Below are 13,599 nucleotides of genomic sequence, written 5' to 3' on the forward strand. Positions count from 1 at the left end.
GTGCTCTGTTACTTCTGGGTCGCTGCGGAGCGTAACCTGAAAATGCTCAACCTGAAGCACATTTAACCCGAGGTATGACTGTAAATTGAGAAGCAAAGCGGCTTGTAAGCCTTATCTTTATTAAAGGAACTGTTGCAACAGGGTCCCCACTCACCATACTCAGGAGGGAGAACCCTAAACGATGGTGTGCAAGCCCTTTTATAGACTTTTGAAATTGCCCACCCTGTAGCCAAAGACCACCACCTCAAAACATACATACATACATACATATCACAGAAGAAGGCAGTCTACAGCAGAAATCCTGCCTGCCAGGATACCTGCCAGTGGTCACTGATTGCATTAACTGGACAGTTTGGCCATTCTTTTGTAATGGTTAATACTTTAGTTCCTGAATCCAGGTCATGGGCTTGCCCTATTCATACACAAATACGCCCTTAAGACAGTTTTTGCAAGCAAAAAGGACAATGGGAAGGCTTTCCCCGTTTGCCTCCCTTACTGCAGAGGAATATTTGAGTTCATTGGGAGAGTCAAAATGGCTTCAGGATTGCTCTCCCGTACTATTTCAGACATGTGGTTCATATATTTAGATGTTTGTGCATTTATGAATATTTATTCTACACCTGAGACCTTAAAATTCTTAAAACAATCTGCAAGCTCTTTTTCAGCTCATACTGCACAGAAGCTGCATTCAGATGCTCGGTTTATTAAACGAGTTTTACAGGTTACAATCGAAGCACTTCTGTCCCGATTTCTAACACTCTTTTTTTCACTGCAGTACACAAACACAAATACATATACATATGAAACAGACATTACAACAAATAAGGCACAGAGGAGAAAAAAAAAGACTGTCCATATCCAAACAACATTCCCCGAGTTTCACAGTACATTTATGTGACAAACGAAAGCTGAACATCATTTGCTGAGCTATGACAGGACAAGAGAAAAGAAGATCATGACAAAAAAAGTATCATATTTTTTGTTCAAGTTAGCAAAATTAGAAGAAAGTAGCCCGAACAATGCACACCAGCATAGAATTAGCATGAAATAGAAAGTCTTACATGGTGGGAAGGAGAGGATAGGTTAGGTTTTTGTTTATTAACACATACAGTAAAATCATACTGCTCCCCGATAAAGTAATCTTTTTTGAATGCGCTTGTGTGCCTTTCTTTTGTAGTTGACCTTCTCTGCAAAGGCCAGCTACCATACCTTATGGCACCAGTAATATACTGCAGCTCACTTCAGAGCCTGCCCAAATCGAGCAGAGCAAGCTACTCTTTGCAGCAAAGACCCTTAATATGTCCTTGTACATTTAATACTCTTAAATCCTTGCGCTTGCTGCCTTCTGCACTTGTCTGCACAGAGAACCCTGACTCCTTTATGACCTGTCCTTTGCATGTCCTATCTTGATCATATTGCAGATCTAGAGAAAATTGCTTTTCTGGTAACCTTCAAAACCTCGTAAGTATAAGTGAGAGTTCAGGCATGAATGTGTTTTTACAGTAAGGATTTATACGTGTGGGTGGCAAATTAGCATTTTGTTTTTGTATCTTTTTCTCTTCTACAGCACCCCCCCTATATATGTGGGGGTTACGTTCCGAGGCACTGTGCGCATAGGTGAAATTGTGTTTAATTGAAGCACCCATTGAAAAAGCCTGCAGACTAAAACCTCTGGGAACCCCAGAAAAAAGACCCTTTTACAAACCAGCAGCCCTACCATACGGGTAAGAATGGTGGCAATGGAGGCACTCAGTCTTCCTCATTGCTGAAGGACGATTTGCAAACAATGACAAGCAGGGTGGACTGGTACCCCCAAAGTGCTTGGCTGTTGGGTGAGACTCACTTGGTGGAGCTGATGGTGTCTTGAGGAGGAACATGATGATGGGCAGCTGGCGCTTCTGTCTCAGTTGGTCAGGACATTTTTGGGCAGCCTCATGGTCCATGGATGCAGTTTCAACACAGGTGCCAATGTTCTTCAAATCGAAGCATTGTTTGAAGCGGGTCAGCAAGCCAGAACTGGCTCAGAACTCCTTCTCAGGCTGCCTGAAGTGCACATACAGTCTGAGAGTCTTCTTGCGCAAGGTGCTGCCATCAATGGGGATAGGCTGGCGGTTCATGTCTTCTAGCCATTGGTTCAGTGCCTCACGTGCCTTCAACAGGGCCTCATCCTGCACGTGGCTGGGGACCTTGCCAGTTGTGGGTGTACAGGCACTCGCTGCCTCCAATGCCCGGATTTTCTTGTACCTTAACGGCATGTATGCTGGACTCATTCCTGTCAGGATACACCGGGAGGGGGGGCCTTGCAGCCCCCAAGATGAGACGAAACCTCTCTGGGCGTCTTCTTGGTGTTGCACAGCTCCGGGGCATCCATAAATCAACAGTCCCGGGACGCTCCAGCGTCACATAGCAGATGCCTATGCGCACACACACTTAGTAGAGATCAGCAGAAACGAATTGGAGAATTGTGTGCTCGTACTAAGCTTTTATTTAGCAATATTTACAGGACAAACGATCATGGCGTCCTCTCCCTTCAACTCCGAGAGAGAATAGAAAGTAAAAAGTACAAAAACACAACAGAGCGGAAGAGATAAGGCTACCTTCCGTTCTCAGGCTTTTCCAAACCTAGAAAGTAAATATGGACGTGTGATGTAACCATCACACACCCAGCAATGGAGGACTGATATACAGTGGTACCTCGGGTTACATACGCTTCAGGTTACATACGCTTCAGGTTACAGACTCCGCTAATCCAGAAATAGTACCTCGGGTTAAGAACTTTGCTTCAGGATGAGAACAGAAATCACACGGCAGCGGCAGCAGGAGGCCCCATTAGCTAAAGTGGTGCTTCAGGTTAAGAACAGTTTCAAGTTAAGAACGGACCTCTGGAATGAATTAAGTACTTAACCCGAGATACCACTGTACTAACAATTCCTACCAAACGTGTGCCACAGCACACATGCTCAAGCCATACTGTCAGCAGTCTAGCACTTCCAATTCCTCCTCCAGCGTGGGTACCGCTCGCTGCCTGTTGGGTTTGTCATCACCTGAGGAAGTTAAAGAGGCTGTGCATTTAGGTGCCATCTCAAAGAACGACTCAAAAAACACCTCCAAACTCCAGCACGATTCCTCTCTCTCAAACTCCTCCTTCAACTCTCCACAGGTCTCAATGGTTGGTGCAAGGGCTCTTGGGATTGCAATTGTGAAGGCCTGTGGGATTGCAAAGTTCTGTTTTTGCGCCTTTTCTGACAGCTTCACACCTCTTCTGGGGCTGTTTTAGCAATTCTTAATTCACTTCCAGGTTTGGCACAATGCATATATACACAGTTGCGTACATACTGAATGCATAAATGGGGGGTGTCTGTATATTGGAAATTAATAAAACTATTTTTATTTTCAAAAGATCTATGCATGGTGGTGGTTAGGAAGAACAGATGCTGCTCTTCTTGTGTTTTTGTTTCTGTGTGCAAGCATAGTGTTGTCTTCTTTTAACCTTGCCTTACATATGTGTGAAAACACTCATAAATTTAACTCAGCTGTGCATTTGAAAATGGCAATTCTGATTTCTGCCAAAGCAAAAATGGGTCCTCCACACCACACCCCCGCTCCAATGAAATTTTTGTTTTTATTTATTTTTGTCTTCTGGTATAGGCAAACTAGGTATGTCAGAAGTTCTCTCTTCTCCAGATCAAATTCAGAAGTCATCTAATGCGGGTTGAGATACACAGAAGAAAAACAGACATCAACTTAAGATGCCAAGGTGAGAATTTTGTGGATTTAAAGCAGGCATAGGCAAACTCGGCCCTCCAGATGTTTTGGGACTACAACTCCCATCATCCCTAGCTAACAGGACCAGTGGTCAGGGATGATGGGAATTGTAGTCTCAAAACATCTGGAGGGCAGAGTTTGCCTATGCCTGATTTAAAGGGATATCACTGGAGGTTTGGAGTGACAGAAAGAATAACCATCAGGGTATTTATACTAAACCAGAAGTACCTGGGCTGAAGGACCCCATTGTGCCAGTGTCTCCCCACCACCACCTCCTTCAGAATTGACGACTGATATAGCAAGCTGGGCTCCTTTTAAACAAGGAGGCTTAGCTCAAGGAAAGCCGAGCTAGCTACTCAGATGGAGGTACAACTTCTGGTTAAGGCTCAGTGTGAGGATGATTATGCCTGAAGCAAAATTTGAGATCTGCTCTTGTGGTGGAGGCCTGAACTCTGCATGAAGTTGTCAAGAGTGCCAATGATGCCCCTCGCCTCACCCAAACCCTCATCTATTGAGACTATTGGGGGGGGGGGAATAAGTAGGTGAATAATGTTTTGGCAGATGGGTCTGCTCTAGAGACAGTTGTACTTCAGTTGTGTGGAATCTAGGGACCTTCAGAGTGCTATCCTGAACACTTGCTTCTGAACATGCCCCTTGAACACAGAGACCTTTCTTCAAGGAAGCATTCATAGAAGAAGTGAACTTGTTAGTTGTGTGAGCAACCTACCCGTTGATTTCAATATGGCTTAAGTACTGTATTTTTCCGTGTATAAGACGCCCCCATATATAAGACAACCCCTATTTTTGAGCCCCAAATTAAGAAATAAATATTTTAAACATTCCGTGTATAAGACGACCCCCTTATACTTTTCCCCTTGGGGGAAAGTATAGTTTTATACATGGAAAAATACAGCATGTCCTAACTTTTTTCTGGGGTTGGACTTCAGTGTCCAAAGACACTTCTCTCTACCTTGCAAAGACGGTTGAAGCAGGCTTGCTGTAGAATTGTCTGAAAACTGGAGTCTGTTAATGAATTTGGGATTCTGCTTCCCATAGATGTGGAGCTGGACTTTCCTGGAAGCTTTAGCAAAATTCTGGTGGGTTCCAGCAACTTCCCCTCCATGTTGTCAGAGGTTTCCACGTCATCAAGTCAGGCCATCACCTAGAGGCTTGGTATAGGCCGAGGCACACTCCATATAAATATTATGTGTGCTGCTATTGCCTCTGGGTTTTCCTCCCTCTCATCTTTATTTATAATTTCCTATTTTTTTGCAGATGGTGCATATGTTTCTGATGATGTGAAATTCTTACATTGCCTGTGAAGAAAGCACGAAAGGAGTTATAAGAGCATATTTTTAGCTAACTTGTTAGCATCCATGAGATGTTTCCTAGTGGAACATTTCTGATACAATGGAGATTTTGCTTCTGAAGGGACTACTCTTGGTGCTGGCCAGCTGCTTCATAGGGCTCTTATACTATCAACACCCACTTGTCTCTGTGAGTGGGAAAATATCAGGCTACAAAAAACCCAATTTCATAGTAATTTTGGCAGATGATATTGGATGGGGAGATCTTGGGGCCAACTGGAACCTGAGAAAAGACACGCCTCACTTGGATAAGATAGCAACGGAAGGCATGAGGTAAGCTTCAAACCAACACTTAGCATCCACTATTGTTGCTGTTCGTAAAAAGGGTGGAAGCTACCCCAGGCACTGCACAAAGATTAAAAAAATAAAATAAAATAAAATAAAAAAGTCACGCAGACCCTGTCCTTTTAAAAATGTGCACTTTAAAAAATGTGATGGAAAAGGGATGGTGAGGGAAGAGGACAACAAGCCAATTCAGATATCAACACAATCAAATTACCATATTTTTCATGTATAAGACAACCCCTATTTTTTTTTTAACCCAACATTAAGAAATCCGGCCAGAACCCAAACCCGAGCCTGGGCTGCCCACACCAGAGCCCCAACCCCTGTGCATTCACCATCTGTCTATAAGATGACCCCCAATTTTCGACTTTTCCAAAAAACACTGTGGAAATATACGGTACATAAAGTAGAACGGAGCAACCAGTTTTGTTGGGACAGGTTGTGCTATTCACTATTCACTATTAACATTTCTGTTTATTTCTGTGAGGCCAGCCAACATAATCACCATCATTTTCCAGTCCATCTGTACGGTGGATGACTTTCAACATTGTATTAGCTTCCCCAGCCCCCCAGAACCCTCCGTTATCAACGCTGTTGTCTGTGTAAACTCGCAGTCTATATGGCATCGTGGTTTGAGTGTCAGACTAGGATTTGGGAGACCAGAGTTCAAATCCCCACTCAGCCATGAAGCTCAGCCAGTGACTTTGGGCCCAGTCACTGCCTCTCAGCCTAACCTACCTCACAGGGTTGTTGTGGGGATTAAATGACAAGGGGGAAGAACCATGTATACCACCTTGAGCTCCTTGGAGGAATGTCCTTGTGATATTAACGCTAATCGCAGAAAGCTTTCCAAAACCCAGAGAACCCACTTTTCATTTCTACCTTTCCCTGTCACATTTTCAAAATGTGCCTCTGTAACCTCAGGGCATGTAAAACAAAGATTAGTTCAAAGATTCTCCCTGATAATGAAAGGTTGCGTCTTCTTCCAGATGGGCAAAGTTCATAAAAACTTCCTCAACAGACGTCAGCACTGACTTATAAAACCTGCCCAGGCAAATTGTCAGTCCAGGGAGCTAAGATAACAAAAGTGATTAGAACCTCTGTTTGCTGTTCCGTTTTTATACCAAGGCGTCCATCTTGGAGGTGATTGCTTCATACCACTCTTGTTCTGTTTGGGTTTTTAAAACGCCACACCAGCTGATAAATTCTTGCCTCAGAGCTGAACGTGAACACAACACAAAATCTTCAGGTGTTGCCAAAGACTTGCCTGCCCATGAGTTGATTCTAGCCTCCAGGAACATCAGGTCTATGTTTTGATCCTTTTAGACTCCTTAGGCCTCTAACACTGTAAATTCTTCAAAAGCTGGTATCAATTACCCCTTAGCTCAGGGGTAGGCAACCTAAGGCCTGTGAGCCGGATGTGGCCCAATCGCCTTCTCAATCTGTCCCGCGGACGGTCCAGGAATCAGCGTGTTTTTACATAAGTAGAATGTGTCCTTTTATTTAAAATGCATCTCTGGGTTTTTTGTGGGGCTTAGGAATTCGTTCATTTTGCCCCCCACATGGTCTGAGGGCCGGTGAACCGGCCCACGGCTGAAAAAGGTTGCTGACCCCTGCCTTAGCTGGATTAAAAGCCACATCTCCAATCTTAAACCCCCATGACATGTATGCTGATTTTTGGACAGTACGCATCTCAGTCCATAGTTAAGAGCATGATGCTCCAAAAGAAAAGCAACTACATTTTGATCCAGCCTGCTTAGGGAATGATGTTCCTGGGAGAGGTTAGATAACTCCAGCCTGGCTGGAGATGTCAGAGCGTTGGGACAATTTTATAGATCTCTCCTTTTGTGATAGCATCAGCATTCGTATCATCAACAAATTCTAGTGTCCTCCCTGCCAAGTTAGTAGTTTTGCTAATTCTGTGGGCACAAATACTTTCATGCGTGTGTAACAACTGCTGGACCTTTTCCTTACCCACCTATAGAGGACACCCAGGATGGGGTTCGGAGCTGAGCTTGTTGCTTTTAGGCAGTCAGAAATGGCTTTATTTCCCCCACAATGTAACCATGGCAAAGGATGTGGGGATAAAGACCAGACTTCTTAGCAATGGACTTGGAGGCGCAGAGACCTGAACCTCTAACCAGAGTAGCCAGGGAGAGAGGCATTGCTTTCCACCAGAAAGAACACTTTTACTAGAATTTGCTGTGTCACCATTTGTTGTGTCACAAATGGATCTGAGAGTTCAAAGTGTTTTATAAAGAGGAAAGCGGACCAAGAAGGGGGTGGGGGACGCCCAGAGATTAGGATTGCAATGTCGTTGAGGCCACCATTAAGAAAACCTGCATTAAACTTGACTCGATCAGAGTGAATTCTTTCAAGAAAAAGGAAGCACAATAAATGGTAAATAATAGTTAGAACCTCTCTTCTTTTTTTGCCTCCTCTAGATTTATTGATTTCCATTCAGCGGCATCCACCTGTTCCCCATCACGAGCCTCTCTGCTTACAGGCCGCCTTGGCCTCCGCAATGGAGTGACCCACAATTTTGCTGTCACCTCAGTGGCCGGCCTCCCGTTGAACGAGACAACCTTGGGAGATGTTCTGAAGGAAGCTGGCTACCTCACTGCTGCGATAGGTAATTTAACCGACCTCCAATAGAAAATTAACCTGGTTTTGTATAAAGGGTTGTTGTTTTTATACGTATCTACACATCTGTGTATCTATACCTATATTTCTGCTAAATTATATTATAAATAGCACAACTCTGCATATTTCCCCATGCTTTTTGAGTGTTCAAAGTTCTTCCCACAAATCATCTCTGTACAAAAATCCTGTAAAGAGATTAGCAGAAGTACATCCATAATGTAGATGTGAGACTCAGGCAGAGAGAGAGAGAGAGAGAGAGTTGTCCAAAGCTACCTCTGAAGTTCATGGCAGCGGTGAGATGTGAACCAGGGATTTCCTTGCTCACAGTCTGTTGGCCACATTAATTCCACATTAGGCTGATACTAAACACCATTGGCGTAGTATCTTGCATTGTCAATAAAAGCAGCATTTCTGGTTACATTGTTAGGGTTCACCATGGGCGAAATTGTGATCTTCAGAGACTGTTCTTTGGGTTCCCCCACCTTTTGCCAGAAAGAGGGCCTTTTCTGCGGGGACACCCAACCTATGGAACTATCTAAAAACGTTTGCTTGTTTAAAATGTTTGCCTGTTAAATCTCTATTGCCTTTTGGGCGTGTCAGCCAAACCCCATCTGTTCTCTATTTTAATGGGTATTTTAAAAGCCACATAATGGGTTTTATTTAAAGTAGCACAAAGTAGTTTATTGTGTGGGTGGAACAACTTCGACTTGCACAGTGGGACTCCCCCCACGCCCTAAATCTGGGCCATCCCCCCCCCCCAATCCTTCAGAGCAGATTTTGGGGGTCGGCACACATGGGGGGAAAGACATGGGAAAGTCCTGTTGCCCATGTGCAAGACATTTGGCTCGCACATTTATTTAGTTGAATACCACACAGTGCTGTTTTTTTCTGCTTTTAATCTTTGTGTTTTATTGCTGGTTTGAGGGTTGTTGTTTTTTTACAGTGGTGCCTCGCAAGACGAAATTAATCCGTTCCGTGAGGCTCTTCGTATAGCGGTTTTTTCGTCTTGTGAAGCAAGCCCATTGACAGCTTAGCGGATTAGCGCTATTAGCGGTTTAGCGGCTTTTAGCGATCAGCTGATAAGCGGCTTAGCGGCTTAGGGAAAGGGGGGGGGAACCCGCAGGAACTCGCAAGACATTTCGTCTTGCGAAGCAAGCCCATAGGGAAATTCGTTTTGCGAAGCGCCTCCAAAACGGAAAACCCTTTCGTCTAGTGGGTTTTCCGCCTTGCGAGGCGTTCGTCTTGCGGGGCACCACTGTACTTCTATTACGTTGCATTTGTTTTGATGATTATGGTAAGCTGCGCTGAGGGCCTTTGCAAGAGAAGGTGAAATATAAACTCCACGAACGAATAATGGCATGTGAATTTCAGGCACCCCTTGCGTGAGACTGGGGGGGAGCATCTGGGATGCTGCTGCTATCATATTAATCATGCATCACTGGTGGAAGAGAAACATACATTTTGCTTTCCACGCTGCCGTGAAAGGGAGGCATAATAATCACAGATCTGGGTCATACACTGGCAACTGAATGTGCAGGAAATTCCCCTCTACCTCTTTGGCATGCAAGAATGATGGCCGGAAATTTCCTGACTAGATCCTTCTGTCCACTCCCTTGAGGGATGCTATCACTTGGCCAGAAAGAAATAACTTAACTTTTAAGAGCTCACTGTGTCCGCTAAGGATGGGTTGTTTTGCATCTTTTAAGATATTGGTGTTCATAGAAGCTGCTACCTGAAGGCTTCTCGAGTTTGATGGCCTAATCCCACTGGTCACCTCTTTGCACAGCCCTGTTCACCACACCTCAGATAGAAAGCATTAAGTACTCTCCCCAGTGACTGGTACATATGATTTGCTAATATTGCTCTTCGGCAATTGCTTCCTTGCAGGAAAATGGCACTTGGGACACAACGGCCCTTATCATCCCAACTTTCGTGGTAAGGATACCATGCTATATTCCCCACCACCCCACCCCATCTTGAAATCTGAACGTCCACTGCAGATTTAGGCCTGGTTCTTGCTCAAGACTTGAAACTTTAGATGTGAGCTCACATGCTTGGGTGTTTCTTTGTACCAGTGCATGCCCTCAGTGTCAAGCCCTCCTAAATTATTATTAAATTTCATCCAGCCCAGACACTGAGGTCCAGCGCCGAGGGCCTTCTGGTGGTTTCCTCGCTGCGAGAAGTGAGGTTACAGGGAACCAGGCAGAGGGCCTTCTCGGTAGTGGCGCCTGCCCTGTGGAACGCCCTCCGATCAGATGTAAAAGAAATAGACAACTCTCTGACGTTTAGAAGACATCTGAAGGCAGCCCTGTTTAGGGAAGTTTTTAATGTCTGACACTGTATTGTTTTTAATATTCGGTTGGAAGCCGCCCAGAGTGGCTGGGGAAACCCAGCCAGATGGGTGGGGTATAAATAATAAACTATTCTTATTATTATATAACGTGTCAAGATGAAAACTCTCTTCTTGAAATGCTAGTTTTCTATGGCTAGGGCGAGGTTTTGTATAGAGAAGCATTTGATTAGGTCAGCCCCTGCCCTTAAATCGTTACTCAGATTTACTGCCTCAGTAAGAACAAACCCTTGGAGTCTAATCTCCCAATCACAGTGAAGACATCAAGACTAGGTTGCATGATCCCTTCCTGGAGCAAACTCCCTTCTCTGTACTGATGCTATCTGCAGTTAAGGCTTAATAGGTCCCTTCCTTCTTTTTAAATTCCTTTTTCTTTTTGCTCCAGAGCTTTCCCTGTGAAAACCTGCTCTTTAAAGCTCATTTGGAGCAAACGCCAATCCACAGAAAACTTGAATTGATATTTGTTCCGATTCGGCTTTAAAGAGTGGACTTTTGCAGGGAAAGTTCAGATATTTGCCTGCATGGATTGAATTGTCAGCAGTGGAACTTGGGGCAGCTGTTCTGCCTGGTAGCAACGCTTCTTGTGTCTGCAGTTGTTGCAGGTGGACTTTATACAACCAACAGTATAAACCTGTTTCCTTAGAAACAACCCAAAATTGTTTTCTGGGCACAACAAGTGGCCTTGCATATTCTAATACTGTGGTTTTAATTCCAGGTTTTGATTACTACCTGGGGATACCCTATAGCCATGATATGGGCTGCACTGACACACCGGGCTATAACCTCCCTCCTTGCCCAGCTTGCCCCCGGCACTCTGCAGCAATGAGGTATGATTCCTGGTGTCCTTGCAGACAGGCTTCCGGAGCTCAGTAGGAGCCAGATTCTGCTGGAAAATTCACAACCGGGGCATGATAGAGAGAGCCATCCCCTCTTGTTTGTCCCCCATGTTAGGTAATCAGAGGTGCCTGCAACAAAATGTTGCAGTGTGTAGCGTTCTTGTTCATGGTTACAGCTGGCCAGGCATGCTTCCTTTTAGGATACTCCATTCCATCCCCCCACCCCAATTTTCTGTTCTCCTTCAGCAGACACTCAGCATTCCTCCTGCTCTTCCAAAGGCTCTTGTAAATCTGCCTTTTGTGTTCGGACAGGGTCATTTTGGCCAAATCATGTCATGAAATTCTACTCAATATTGATCTGGAGCAGAACGCCAATGTATAGTTAGCAGAGTAAAAACTTATACACGTTGCGGGATTCCCAGAGGCAATTGTATTTCATCCAGCAGAGCTTTAATGCAGCTGAAGCAAAATGAGCATAATGGTCACAAATCCAATGCATTCAGGATTCGCTCCGGCCATAAGAAATCCAGTTGCAGCAGACTTACCGTATTTTTTGCCCTATAGGACGCACCGGCCCATAGGACGCACCTAGTTGGGGGGGTAATCAAGGAAATTTTTTTTATTTCCCCCCCCAGGTTTGCGCAGCCATCCCCAAGCTAGAAGAGGGAGACAGAGCGCTCCGTCTCCCTCTTCTGCCTTCAGGGACAGCCTCTCTAGCCTCCGTGGGGCAGCGGCTTGCCCGCTGTCCCCCAAGCTTGAGGGCTGGCGATGGGGAGAAGCAAGCTTGCTTCTCCCCCCCGCCAGCCTCCAGACCAGGTCCGGGAATAGCGGGATGGTGGCGCTCTGCCTCCCTGCTATCCCCCGAGCTTGTGGGGCTGGCGGGGGGGGAGAAGCAAGCTTGCTTCTCCCCCCCGCCAGCCTCCAGATCAGGTCGGGGAATAGCGGGGTGGCGGCGCTCTGCCTCCCCGCTATCCCCCGAGCTTGTGGGGCTGGCCGGGGGGGGAGAGAAGCAAGCTTGCTTCTCCCCCCCCCCGCCAGCCTCCAGATCAGGTTGGGGAATAGCGGGGTGGCAGCGCTTCGCCTCCCCGCTATCCCCCGAGCTTGTGGGGCTGGCGGAGGGGGGGGGGAGAAGCAAGCTTGCTTCTCCCCCTCGCCAGCCTCCAGATCAGGTCGGGAAATAGCGGGGTGGCAGCGCTTCGCCTCCCCGCTATCCCCCGAGCTTGTGGGGCTGGCAGGGGGGGAGAAGCAAGCTTGCTTCTCCCCCCCGCCAGCCTCCAGATCAGGTCGGGGAATAGCGGGGTGGCGGCGCTCTGCCTCCCCGCTATCCCCCGAGCTTGTGGGGCTGGCGGAGGGGGGGGGAGAAGCAAGCTTGCTTCTCCCCCCCGCCAGCCTCCAGATCAGGTCGGGGAATAGCGGGGTGGCGGCGCTCCGCCTCCCCACTGTCCCCTGAGCTTTTGGGCTGCAGGCTGCTGCCCGCAAGCCTTGCGAGCCCACGGGACCTCCCGCCGGGCTTGCAAGGCTTGCAGATAGCTTCCTGAAGCCTGGAGAGCGAGAGGGGTCGGTACTCACCGACCCCTCTCGCTCTCCAGGCTTCAGCGAAAGCCTGTATTCGCCCCATAGGACGCACACAACATTTCCCCTTCATTTTTGGAGGGGGAAAAGTGCGTCCTATAGGGCGAAAAATACGGTAACTTAAACGTACAATAACTTATAATACTAAACTTTAACACTAAGCATGCAGAACACCACACCAAAACAAAGAGATAGAAAAAGAAAGTGAAAACCAGGCTCCTTCTGGACTATTATTATAGACTCAAAACATATACAATACCTTGTTACGCAGATGCAATAGTTACAATGTATAGAGCGCAACAGGCTGAATGGTAATGTTTGAAACAAATTTCTTTACTGGTTACATCCTAACATGCGAATCAAGTCTAGGATGTACACCATATACGATCCTTAAGGCATATAACTTATTTAATTAAATCCAATGCAGATATATTTTTTCCTTCTTAATACATTCTTGTGTTACACAGTCCTCGAATGTTTAAGGAAAGTTCCCCGGAATGTCATGTTGTAACTATTATTATAGGCAGCATGACCTTGACAGAAAGAGATAACAGAACCAGTTTAAAACCAGCTGTACTCAGCTTCTCTGAAGGAATAACCCAAACATCAGGAACCTTCTGCTTGTTTCTTTCACACAGAGAAGCTTCCACAACCTTCTTGATTTAATTAGAATAGGAAATATCTCTAGACATCAGATCTAAGTACTAAGAAATGCAAACTGACATGTAAGAACCCACATTAGAAGAATGAGTTTGCTGCCGGATATATAAGCAGCTTTCCC

General features: G+C 45.8%; 1 protein-coding gene across 8 annotated transcripts in view; it reads left to right on the top strand.

The window, feature by feature from the left end:
* ARSG (arylsulfatase G) overlaps positions 1-13,599 on the top strand; it is a 125,498-nt gene that overhangs the window by 35,863 nt on the left and 76,036 nt on the right. For 7 of the 8 annotated variants that reach the window (XR_014153303.1, XM_081849746.1, XM_081849745.1 and 4 more), the window contains 5 exons: positions 3,649-3,757; positions 5,041-5,405; positions 7,862-8,049; positions 9,948-9,995; positions 11,126-11,237. Coding sequence is in view for 7 of the 8 variants with exons in the window: in XM_081849746.1 (XP_081705872.1) it covers positions 5,176-5,405; positions 7,862-8,049; positions 9,948-9,995; positions 11,126-11,237 (578 nt within the window). In the remaining variant the exon portion in view is untranslated. Of the gene's footprint in view, positions 1-1,874; positions 1,963-3,648; positions 3,758-5,040; positions 5,406-7,861; positions 8,050-9,947; positions 9,996-11,125; positions 11,238-13,599 lie in introns of those variants that run through there. The other variant, XM_081849743.1, reaches the window with a different exon arrangement.

This window comes from Podarcis erhardii (genome assembly GCF_964252035.2).
Source record: "Podarcis erhardii genome assembly, chromosome: 2".
Classification (NCBI taxonomy): Eukaryota; Metazoa; Chordata; class Lepidosauria; order Squamata; family Lacertidae; genus Podarcis; species Podarcis erhardii.